Source organism: Panthera leo, chromosome D1, assembly GCF_018350215.1.
Source record: "Panthera leo isolate Ple1 chromosome D1, P.leo_Ple1_pat1.1, whole genome shotgun sequence".
In the NCBI taxonomy this organism is placed as follows: domain Eukaryota; kingdom Metazoa; phylum Chordata; class Mammalia; order Carnivora; family Felidae; genus Panthera; species Panthera leo.
The window spans coordinates 103780857-103793862 of NC_056688.1; the positions used below are offsets into that span (position 1 = coordinate 103780857).

General features: G+C 37.9%; 1 protein-coding gene and 1 pseudogene across 1 annotated transcript; one reads left to right on the forward strand and one right to left on the reverse strand.

Moving 5' to 3' along the window:
- The window catches only part of LOC122201353, a 35085-nt pseudogene that overhangs the window by 1813 nt on the left and 20266 nt on the right, over positions 1-13006 (forward strand).
- On the reverse strand, positions 5852-6847 carry LOC122200226 (olfactory receptor 5A2). The gene has a single exon (XM_042905703.1). The coding sequence runs from the start codon at positions 6845-6847 to the stop codon at positions 5852-5854; it is 996 nt and encodes a 331-aa protein (XP_042761637.1).

The following is a 13006-nucleotide window of genomic DNA, read 5'->3' on the forward strand; positions in this document are numbered from 1 at the left end:
CAAGAGATAACCAGTGTAGGTGAGGATGTGGAAAAAAGGGAACCTTTCTATACCTTTGGTAGGAATATAAATTGGTGTAGCCACTGTGGAAAACAGTGTGGAGGTTCCTCAGAAAATTAAAAATAGAAATACCATACAATCCAGTGATCCCACTACTGGGTATACACCCAAAGGAAATGAAAACAGGATATCAAAGAGATACCTGCACTCTCATGTTTATTGTGGCATTATTCACAGTAGCCAAGATACGGTAATAACCTGAATACCCATCGATGGATGAATAGATAAAATGTGATATATGTGATACACACACACTCACACACACACTAGAATATTATTTAGCCATGAGTAAGAAGGAAACTGCCATGTGAGACAAAATGGATGGCCCCTGAGGACATTATACTAAGTGACGTTAGTCAGACAGAAAGACAAATACTATGTGATGGCACTTTACAGGTGGAATCTAAAAAAAGCCAAACTAATAAACAGAGAGTAAAAAGATGGTTGCTGGGGGGAATAAGATGTTTTTTAAGGGTACAAACTTGCAACTAATAGTAAATAAATCTTACAGAGCTAATGCAAAGTATAGTGATTGTAAGCAACAATAATGCATTATATTCATCAAACTTAATAAGAGACTGGATCTTAAATTATCCCAATCAGAAGCATCTAGATGGCTCAGTTGGTTGAGCGTGCAACTTTGGCTCAGGTCATAATCTCATGATTCAAACTCGCGTGAGTTTGAGCCCCGCATCAGGCTCTGTGCTGACAGCTCAGAGCCTGGAGCCTGCTTCAGATTCTGTGTCTCCCTGTCTCTCTGCCCCTCCTCCACTTGCGCTGTGTCTCTCTTTCTGTCTCAAATATAAATAAACATTTTTAAAAAATCATGCCAACCAAAAATAAGAAATGGTAATTATGTGATATGATAGAGGTGCTAACTCTGCTACAATGGCAACCATATCACAATATGTAAATGCATCAAATCAATATATTGTATACCTTAATGTTATAGGTCAAGTATATTTCAATTAAAAATTTAAAACTAAATTTTAAGAAGGACACATGCTGGGGCGCCTGGGTGGCTCAGTTGGTTAAGCGTCGACTTCAGCTCAAGTCATGATCTCACACTCCGTGAGTTCTAGCTTCGCATCAGGCTCTGTGCTGTCAGTTCAGAACCTGGAGCCTACTTCGGATTCTGTGTCTCCCTCTCTCTCTGCCCCTCCTCCACTCACGCTCTATCTCTATCAAAAAATGAATAAACGTTAAAAAAAAATTTTAAAAGGACACGAGCTGAGTGCCAAAAGGATAAAAAAGTAATACTGAGTTACACTTAATTGTAATTGTAAAATAAAAGTAAATCAAATGAATAAAGAAAGCTAGCGTCTTCATCAAAGGTGCTCAACTGGCTAACGCAGGAAAATCTCATGCATGGTCTTCTGTTGAAAAACTGCCAGAGATGGCAAGTGTATGAAAAACAATTCCAGAACTTTCAGAGATCTGAAAACCACAGACAGCAAAAGTGTTAAACCTTCTGGTTTGCCTCTGGTAAAAAGGGACTGCAAGAAAAAAGTGGCATTTAGATCTGACAGTGTAGATAATACAGCAAATTGTAAAGAGTATCTGTAACAGGATACATGGAATGAGTAAAGGAAAAATTGGACAGGTAGGTCCCCTGAGGTGCAGGATTTCTCAGAACCCACCTCTTTTTGATAAGTCTCATGGACAACTCCCTGCTGCTGCTCAGCCCCAGATCTTATTTCCAATTGTATCCTAGACTGAGGGTCAAGTCGAAGGGTGAGAGGATCCCTGCAAGACTACTTCCTTAGTTTTGTTATTTGTTAGAAAATGAACTGTGAGTTTCAGTGAATGTCTCATATAGGGACTTCCTCCCTCTGGCCCATGTGCATCAATAATTTTGTTTCTTAAGCATTTCTTAAGATGAAAAGCACCCAGCCTTCCTTGGCATAAGAAAGAGATTTTACTAGAACAAGAATATTCCATCAGTATCAATGTGATACTTTACACATGTCAGTTTTTCTACTTATGTCAACATTTAAGTCCATTATGAGTTACTTTAGAAAAGTTTTGAAAGCGAAATGAAGGCTGTTTTCCCATGGAGTCTCCCTGGGTCCAAGATGCTTATTTATAGAGTGTGGTTTCACCAAAATGGGTGGTTTGTCTGTCTTCCATCTGGTCTGGCAACACTGAAGGGAGACGCCGCTATATCCATTTGATAGAAGTTCCAAGTCATGATTGCAAGAGCCTGCTGGCTATTTCTTTACTTGTAGGAAGGTAGGGAATCTCATCCCTGGCCAGATCCATAAACACTATTGCGCATAGGAAGTCTTAGCCAGCATTAGAAGGGGAAAGGAAAGCATGGGAAGAGTGAGAATGGAATAGAAGCAGCAAAGGTCACATACAAACCGTTGGTTTCTCTTTCTGTTATTTAGGAGATGTTACAGACAAGGAGACCTATCAAGAATTCAAGGAAGGTAGTCATAGATCAAGGTGATGGGGGGAATGCTGAAACACATGGTATATCTTCATATATGCAAGACATTTAGGTTCTCCCTGATCAACGGTAGGTCAGAAGGATCCAAGTCAGTTATCTGGACGCAGGGAAGTGAATTGCAAGTGTTTCCTTATTTGTGTGGGTGATCACAGAATAGGCAAGCTCTAGGTTTCTCTAGGTTTATGACTAGAAACATAAGACTATTAATCTTTAGGAAAAAGTTAAAAATCTCACCAGAACCCATTTAATGCATCAGTCACTAATCCCTGAGTATGTGAGGGAGGGAGGCAGAGAGGGACTGTAATCATATATACCTACCAAAAAATTACGGGAATATAGGTGGTACATGTGGACAATAATCAGGCTTCTGAAAACTCTAAAAATTAAACCACAAAATCAGGTCATAGTAAATAAAATGGGGGCACCTGGGTGACTCAGTCAGTTAAGTGTCCAACTCTTGATTTTGGCTCAGGTCATGATCTCATGGTTTGTGGGATGGAGACCCAAATCAGGCTCTGGACTGCCAGCATGGAACCTACTTGGGGGTCTCTCTCTCTCTCGCTCTCTCTCTCTCAAAAATAAACAAATAAACATTTAAAAATAATAATAAAATTCTTTTAAAAATAAATGACCAAATAAATAAATAAATAAATAACCGAGGTATTTAGAGACACAATTTTTCTTACACCAAAGGAAGGAAGATCTATTAATCAATCCATGGACATGTTGATTGGAAGGGAAAATGGTCACCTAGGAGAGAGGAAGATGAATTCTTGGGGAGAGAAAGTGTCAGTGCCCTGGCCCAGCACTTCAGCCTGTCTGGACCCTGTTGTTGGACATGCCAAGTGTTGACACACATTGCCCACTTTCTCTCCAAATAGACTTTCGCTTATAACTTGTTTTTCCATGTGGTTTCCTCAGCAGGACAGAATTGTGCTGCTCGCACAAGTACAAGCTTGGCAATTTAGTTCTTCCAAAACTAAAAATGGCATCTGGCTTATGCAGTTAGCTATTCTGAGCTTGGTAACTTCAGTCCATCTGGAAGAGGTCTTCAGAGGTTGTGAAGATTAGCAGCACACCCTGAATTCTGGTAATTTTACTAAAGTGAATTCACCTCCGGCCAGCTAGCTGCCCGCCTCCCCAGGACAGCTCTACCTTGTCTTGCTTCGAAGAGCTATGGAATGCCTGATTCTTTCACTGCCAGAAATATTATTTAATGTATGTCTATTTATCTGCCCCATAATAAATGCATTGATTTAGGAAGTTTCATTTAACATATGGCTTACTATAAACCCCAGGTTATTTTTGCTTCATTCAAGTCTCATGACCAAACCCCATCTTATGCACTGTATTTAACAATTATTAATGAGCATTACTTTCTGTTTGGTAGTTGGGGAAACTGCAAAAGTACATTATGTCTTATCAATGCAAGGAGAAAATTTCAAATGGCAGCAAACGTGTGTAGCTAAACAAGAGTTATTTTTCTAAAGATCTTACATTCAGAATCTGTGTTCATCAAAAAAATTTATTTATGATAATTAGACCAGTGACAGCTCCATGTAAATCCAAAGCATGAGGCATATTTTCCTTTATATGTTTGTTTGTTTGTTTGTTTGTTTTGTTCCAATGACTTTTGGCATTAGGAGAATTTAAGCTTAGCTACCAAAGGTAAATGGAAAGGTAAGAGCTCAGTGAAGTGGGGTACAGATAAGGAAAGGAGGAGGGAAAAATGGCTATAAGGAAAGGCGAGGTGTCCAGGTAACTGATAGAGTTGGCTTAATAGTAGCATTTCCATGTATAGCCACTTCTATGAACTTGAATTCTTTCTATTTTTCTAATGACTGCTTCCTCTATGCAAAGTAAGTGGCAGAGATGGGAGGCACAGGCATGCCTTTTTACTGAGACTATTATGTCTCAATTTGAGTAGCTATCCCCAAAGTACCTAATTTGCTTCTTTTTAGCACATTAACCTGAATTTCTCTTGATTTATACAAAATTGACTAGTAATATGAGCTAACATTTATTAAGTATTACCATAAAACCAGGCACTAAGCTAAGCTCTTTTCATGCATATGCTTCACTTAATTGTTGAATCAATTGCATGAGGTAGATACCATTGTTATCCTCATTTTACAGATGAGAAAAATGGAGCTTGTAAATAACTTGCATAAGGCCACCTACCTACAAAGTGGCAAACATGAGATAAATAATTGCAGGTCTACTGATTTAAGAATGCCTAACAAATACTCTTAACCACTTTCACTCCGGTATCTGCAGACCCACTTTCCAGTGCATTAAAGCCATCACAAATATCACATTTTCTACCAAACTAAGGAAATGTCATCTATTTCTTTGGCTCAAATGGTGATAAATAAATATTATTATAGAATAATAATAATAATAATCACCCCTTGAGTATTTGCTGCCCACCAGTACTATTCTAGTGCTTGTATATACTGAGTCATGTAATTCTTCACAATAAACCTATGATATATTTACTATTATTATTCCTATTTTACACACAGAAGGAACTAAGGTACACAGAGCCCAAGTACACACAGGTAGGTACTTTACTTATTTATGGCCAACCAAGAGCAGCCACAGCTGAATAAATGTATGCCAGTTGTTTACTGCTGGTTCAAGGACACATAACAAGTTCTGAGACAACATGGAGGAGAAAAATCACTCTCTTCAATTCCTTGGCTAAATTCTCTTCTAGAACTTATCACAAAATTGGTGAAAACATAGAACTTTTCATGCCAAATGAAGGTATGCTCCTCTTCTGTAGGTTCCTAAGAAATGTTCAGTCATTAAAGCCATGATTAGAGATCTCTTTCCTGCCTTAACACACCTAAAGGGTCAGTACTATACCACCATCAGTCACAGGGGATCACAATAGCTGTGATTCTCAAAGAAGAGAGGGTGTCTGCCTTGTGGTGCTCATGTGCCATAAAGGAAGCATGTTAGAACCTCATAAGAGAGAAAGGCAACTGTTTTTAGAAATAGTATCTCTTTCCTCAGGTTACTATGCTATATATTCCTATCTTACTTTAAGAATCACCATCCTGAATGCAGGACTAGCATTTTGTTCAGTACTTTCCTGCTATAGACACAATGTCTTTGTCTTTGTCATGGCGAAGTTTTCTGCTAAACTGAGCATTTATAATATTGGTTTATGCAATGCTATTCATTCTAGGAACCAATAATGGCCAAACTGTTTTCCAATAACCAATAGGTAAACTAGTTGGGGGAATATTGGAAAGGGGAAAAAATCTGGTCAACACAAATCATTGTGTAAATCAACTAGTCCAAAACCACATGAAAATCTGCATAGTTAATTCAGCTCATGGCTTCTTTGAAAACATTAGCTCGGGGTGAGAAAAACAAAGGCCCATGAGAATGCATATGATCCTTTTGCACAGCTTTCCTCATGGCATTTTTAATCTCCTTATTCCTAAGACTATAGATGATAGGATTCACCATAGGGATCACCAGAGCATAGAATATGGACACCACCTTGTCCCGGTTTAGGGAGTAGCTAGAACGAGGTCGCATGTACATGAAGAGACCAGAACCATAGAAGAGAGTCACAGCAGTCAGGTGAGAGGCACAGGTGCTGAAGGTTTTTGTCCTACCTTTAGCTGAGCTGATCTTCAGGACAGCAACAACAATGTAACCATAAGAAATGAGGATCACAAGGACAGAAACCATTCCAACAACAACACCCACAATGAAGTTCACCACCTGGCTGGCAAAGGTATCAGAGCAGGACAGAACCAGAACTGGAGGAAGGTCACAGAAGAAGTGGTCGATCCTGTTGGGCCCACAGAAATCATGCTGAAAGACAGAGTATGTTTCAATCAAAGAACTGAGGAATCCACCCACATAGGCTCCAGCCACCATCTTTAAACAAAGTGTGTGGGATATGAGGACTGTGTAGAGCAATGGGTTGCAGATTGCAGCATAGCGGTCATATGCCATGGCTGCCAAAAGAAAGCATTCAGTCAGCCCCATTCCACAGAACACAAAGTACTGCGTGGCACAGCCAACAAAAGAAATGGTTTTCTGCCCTGTGATGATGTCAGAGAGCATCTTCGGAGTCGTGGAGGACACATAGCAGATATCTAGGAAGGATAGGTTACTGAGGAAGAAGTACATGGGCGTGTGCAAGTGGGAGTCCATCCTGATGAGGGCAATGAGGCTCAGGTTCCAGGCTAGGGTCAGGAGGTAAATCCCCAGAAATAACACAAAAAGGAAAATCTTCATTTGAGGATGGTCTGAAAATCCCAGGAGGATGAATTTTGTCACAATCGTGTTATTCCTTCCTACAACCATAGACCTGCTTCCTGAATAAAGGAAAGAAACAATCCTGTGATCAGTAAGATTGTGTTTGTTATTATGTAAGTGGATATTTCTTGGAAGATCATATAAACCATTAACACCAACTTAACATCACAGCCACCTGCTAAGCAACCTTCCTGGAGGAAGTCTGCCCATGATAATCTCTTGGCACTATTTAAAATCTGTATGCTATATATTTTGCTGATTAGAAGAGAATCCATCTAATGGAGACTAAACATTTTTATCACTATAATCAGAGTTGTCATCACAGATTAAATCTATCACTATCCTACATTATCAGCTTTTCTAATCCCAAGAAAATGTATTGATAAAAAATTAGGGGTTTACCTTCTAAATTATCCCAGATCTTAATTCAGTATCAAAACACTTTCATAGTTAGTTGGGCTTGACTCTTGTATCCTCAGGATCTCCTGGGCCATCCCTGACTCCCTGAGGACTGTGGAAAAGTGACTTCACCACTCCAGATCCGCATTTTCTCAACTGAAAAATGGGAGGGTTGAGTCAGATGAGTCTCAAGGTTCCTTTGGACTTCAGTTTCTTATGGCCTTTTAGACTTTCTGACTAGAGAATATAAACTCAGATTAATAATAAAGTTAGGAATTTCTTATATTTTGTATATCTTTAATGTAAGAATCTGGAAAAGCAGCTAAGCACTACAGGCTATTATATTTGACATACTCCATTTTGAGGCAGCAAATCTAACCCATAATAAAAAATAATCCATTCTTCTAAGTAATAAAACCAAGAGAAAAAGTATACATACACATGCTTAGAACTAGAAAATTTTTTCTAATTACCTAATAAGTTTTTATACAGGTCACTGCATAAAATGATCAAAATTTGGATGAACACAATCAACACCATTATGGGATAGAAGGGCCATGAACAATGCCTCCATGGAACATCAAAGCTAACTGAAATTGGATGAGCCATTGTGGTCAAGAGCAAGCAGAAACCAGTATTTTCTGAGCAAGAAAAACTGGAAAGAGTTCATTAGATATTCAAGGACAATATTTAAGGATAAGCATGGAACAGCTTTGATGTCATCAGGCCAGACCAGATTATCATTTTTAAGGCATGAGGGATGCCCGTCTGCATTTTGCATTAAGAAAGACAAACCGGCACTGATCTAAGATCAAAATGAGGAAATATAAATGGGTGTAAAAAAGGCAGAAGTACCCTGGGGAAGACTCAAGGCTAAAATTAAAGTTACTGATATTTTATCATTGTATGAAATTTGACCGCCCATGCATGTTTGCAGCCAATTGCAACTATCTGATGGTGTTTCTTTATCATTCATCATATTAAAAATTGTTCTACATGAAGAGGTAGTCAACATCACTAATCATCAGGGGAATGCACATCAAACCACAATGAGTTATCACCTCACATCTGTCAGGATGTCTGTTATTAAAAAGATGAAAGATAAGTGTTGGTGAGGATACAGAGAAAAGTCTTGTGCACTGTTGGTGGGAATGTAAATTGATGTAGTCATAATGACAAACACTATGGAGGTTCCTCAAAATTTTAAAAAGAAAACTACCGTATGATTCAAAAATCCTTCTTCTGGATATACACCCAAAGAAAATGAAGCCAGTATCTTGAAGAGATAGTTCACTTACGTGTTTATTGCAGCATTATTCACAATAGTCAACATATGGAAAGAACCTAAATGTCCATTAATAGGTAAATGGGTAAAGAAACTTGAGGTAGATGATTATGATGGTGGTAGTGGTGGTAGTGACGATGATGATGATGATGATGATGATGATGATGGTAGATAAATATATAGATGAGAGAGAGAGAGTGGAATATTATTCAGCCATAAGAAAGTTGGAAATCTTGTCATTTGCAGCAACATAGGTGAAACTGGAGGACTTTTTGCTAAGTGAAAAAAGCCAGACACATAAAGATAAATTCTGCATATCATTTGTGGAATCTAAAAAGTCAAACTCCTAAAAGTAGAGGGCAGAATAATGGTTGCAGGCTGGGGTGGTTGAGGGGGGAATGAGAAAATATTGGTCAAAGGGTGCAAAGTTTCAGTTATTCAGGATAAGTTCTGGAGATTTAATGAACAGCTTGGTGACAATAGTTGACATTACTCTATTGTATATCTGAAGTTTTCTAAGAAGATAGATCTTAAATCTCAAAACACACACACACACAAAGGGTGACTATGTAGAGGTGACAGATAAGTTATTTAGCGTGATTGTGGTGATCTTTTCACAATGTATACATAAATATATGTGTGTATATATGTATACATTGTTTATATATATATATATATATATATATATATATATATATATAAACAAATGTGTCAATTAAGTTAAAATAAATACATACTACTAGCTTTGTGTTTTCTAAAATTTAAAATCTCCCCACAATCAGTAACTGATTGAGGAGCCAAAACCAAGAAGAGCCAAGACTGTTCTTCACCATGACATTAATCTATGAACCTCCCAAGGAGAAAATAACATGAGTTTTGTGTTTCTCATCTTATGATTTTAGAGAGAGAGAGAGAGCTCAAGCAGAGGAGAGGGGCAGAGGGAGAGAGAGAAAGAATCTTAAACAGGCTCCATGCTCAGCACAGAGTCTGACACGGGGCTTGATCCCACAACCCTAAGAGCATGACCTGAGCCGAAATCAAGAGTAAGATGCTCAACTGACTGAGTCACCCAGGTGTCCCTGTGTTTCTTATCTTAATAAAATCTTCCCTGAAAGAATGTAAGCCACTTAAAGGCAGGCCAGGAGTTCTGTTTATTGATCTAATTATTTTTTAATATGAAATTTATTGTCAGATTTGTTTCCATACAACATCCAGTGCTCATCCCAACAGGTGCCCTCCTCTGTTTATCAATCTCCTTCTTGATTTATCCTATCATAGATTTAGAACAGTGTTTGGGACATTGGCATGGTAAATATTTGTTGAATGAATGAATTTTCTTCACTGCTTATCTATAGAGCTTTCACAGAATGTTTAGCTTATAATTAGTGCTCAATTATAATAATATAATATGCAATATATAATCTAATCACAAACATTATTAAAGGCTTATTGAGTACCAGGCACTGTTCAAAGGACTTGATTTATATTAACTCATTTAATCCTACCTGGAAGTGTGACTTACTCTGCCCCTTTTACAGATAAAATGTGGAATAGGCTGTAAAATATAATTGTCATTTTTTGGATGAATGAGGTTGGGAAGGAAGGAGCTTAACTTACTGAATTACTTCAAGCAGAAGTGTCCTGAGATCTCTTCCTACGGAAGAAGAATTGTTGGTTGCTTTGCTCTACTAACATTTTTTCTAAATTTCACTTCATCTGCATTTCCCACTGCTCTATGCCTGGTTTCTGGTTCAGTCAATTTTTTGTGGTTTGGCCTCATGCAAATAGTAATATCTGCTTCTGGAATCCCTGCTCCTTTATTACCAAGTCTTCAAAATGGCCTTAGGGAGTTCATTATTTTAATGGGCAGGGATAGCCACACTTTTCCTCCACATGGCTGCCCTGTCATTCACTCCTGGGTCCAAAGTAAAAGCCCAGCAATCATTAGAACCAAACATTTCTGAGCACTAATTGTTCCCTGGGTGATGGGGACAGGGAAAACCACCCATTGCCAGAGTCTTATTTGCAGCCTCCTGTCTTATTCTTCTCTGAGCTTTCCCTGATCTGGGTCCAGGAAGACATCCTTCTGCATTGGTGGGCAACCTTCCACTTTGAGACCCTTCATTGGAAGTAAACCACACACAGGAGAGTTGGGCTCAAATTCTGGCTCTGCCATTTTATCTGTATAAACATGTACACATTTTTTAAATCTCTGAAATATCCATTTCCTTCCTTGTAACACTGGTGTAATAATCATTATACCAATCTCAAAGGGTTGTTTGGTAATGAAATGAGATGCAAACAGGTAGGTCTTAGCACAGTGCCTGATGAATAGAAATCACTCCAGGAATATTGAGTAACGACATCATTAACTCTGTCTCCAGGGTCGTGGCCAAGAGCTCTTTCCTACTTATTTGACTTTTTTGTGTGATGAAAACAGTTTCTTTACCCTTTAATATTTTGGGTGCTACTCCCAGCACTGCCATGACCTAGATATGTGGCTGTGGGCAGGTCAGTTAACCCCTCCCCCCACCTCTCAGGGCCTGAGTAAATTGGGCTCATTTTCCAAGGACCCCTCAAACTCTGAAAATCTAAAATTTTGAGACACTCATTTCCTGGTTTTTGAAACTTTTGTACAGAAATAAAGTTTATAAGAAGGAGTTAATCTGTTCCATGGATATCAAGTCAGCAAACCTTAGCCTGAGAATAAAAATTAATTAAGTGACAAAAATATCTTCTATGTGAAAGAATATAATTACTGAGATTCTTGACACAAGATAATAGGCTGAATTTAGGGGCACAAATTTAGCAACTGAGATCACTGAAAGAAAAAAGTAAGCGACTCCAAAAATAGACAGTGAAGGAAAGAAGGTAAGGAAGTTTTTTATTTAAAAATTTTTAAGTTTACTTATTTATTTTAAGAGAGAGAGAGAGAGAAAGAGAGAAAATGAGCAAGGGGCGGGGGGCAGAGAGACGGGGAGAGAGAGAGAATCCCAAGCAGGTTCTGCACTGTCAGCTCAGAGCTAGATGCAGGACTCAAACTCACGAACCATGAGAGCATGACCTGAGCCAAAACCAAGACTCAGACACTCAACTGACAGAGCCACCCAGGTGCCCCAAGGAAATCCTTTATTAAGAGAAGCATTTTAGGCTAGGATTGGGGATATACTGGCCCAAGAGAGCCTGAGGCTAAGAGAGTCAAGCTCAACTATGAAAGTGTTTTGGTACTGAATTAAGATCCCGGATAATTTAGAGGATAAATCCCTAATTATGATCAATACATTTTCTTGGGATTAGAAAAGTTAATAATAGAAGATAGTTATAGATGTCATCTGTCATGATAACTCTGATTATAGTGACAATGATTATTGGCAAAGTAAGACTGAGAAACTCAATAAGAGCAAATTCTAAATTAGCAATGTCTGCATTTAATAGGAAAATGTAGAGTGGGGACATTCGACATATTTGCCAACCTATTCTATAAGCAATTTAAGAACAAAGAAGAAATTTGTTTTATTAAATTCACTTGGCTATAACCATAAACTCTCATTACCCTTACTTTAAAATATTGGACTTCATGTATGATTAAATTTAAGAATATAAAGCAGAAGGTTAAGTGAACATCAAAAAGTATGAAAGCAAATAGCACATACAAGAAAATAAACTTCATTTAGAATTACAAATTTTAGGAGGCAATTCTTTGAGAGTCAACTCAAAATTTATCTCACTAGGATTCTACACATCTTAGATTTTGTTTACTGACAGCTTCTCCTAAAATATGATTTGCTTTCATGTTTATTTAACATTTTAGCACAGCTACTTTAATGACGTTATTCTGATTGTTTCAAAGGAAGCCCAGAGAAAAATCTGGAGGTATTTTTGACAGTAAAACACAATCTCAGTTCTCAAATTGGAGTTTGAAAAGTTATCTCAGTTTGTATTTCCACTACTGGTAAGGAGTAAAACTGTCAACCTTTTATAGATCCAAAATCTTTTCACAAGATATTCCAAACAAAGATAAGGTACAAGATAAGAGTAAATTTAGAGGTTTTAGAGGTCTTAAATGTATGTATAAGAGGAAAGTGCTAAACCGTAAGTTACAGAACCAGAGTTCCAATTCCTATTCTGATGTGGGAGATTAGGTTCTTAACCTCTCTGGACCTCAGTTTTTTGCTCTAAAACGAAATACTAAAGTGGAAGACCTCTAAGAACCCAAACAGTATGATTACAACTGACATTAACAACTACATTAACTATATTAACACGGTTTCAACTATATTAACAAATCATCTGCACGGAGGACCACTAGTTTAGGCCCTCCTGTGGAATGTTGCTGCCACCTAGTGGAAGTATGTCTAAACTGTATGATCAGGTTTTTTGGTGGGGTTTTTTGGTGGTTTTTTTATGGGGTTTTTTTTTTTTTTTTTTTTTTGAGGTTTCAATATTTTATTCAAGTTTTACTTTAAGTGATGTTAATTACAGCATTTGAAGGGGAGGATCTAATTCCACACAAAGTGGAAGAC

Excerpts from the sequence above, each read along its gene's own strand:
- LOC122200226 (XM_042905703.1), bottom strand. The coding sequence starts at position 6,847 with ATGGTTGTAGGAAGGAATAACACGATTGTGACAAAATTCATCCTCCTG.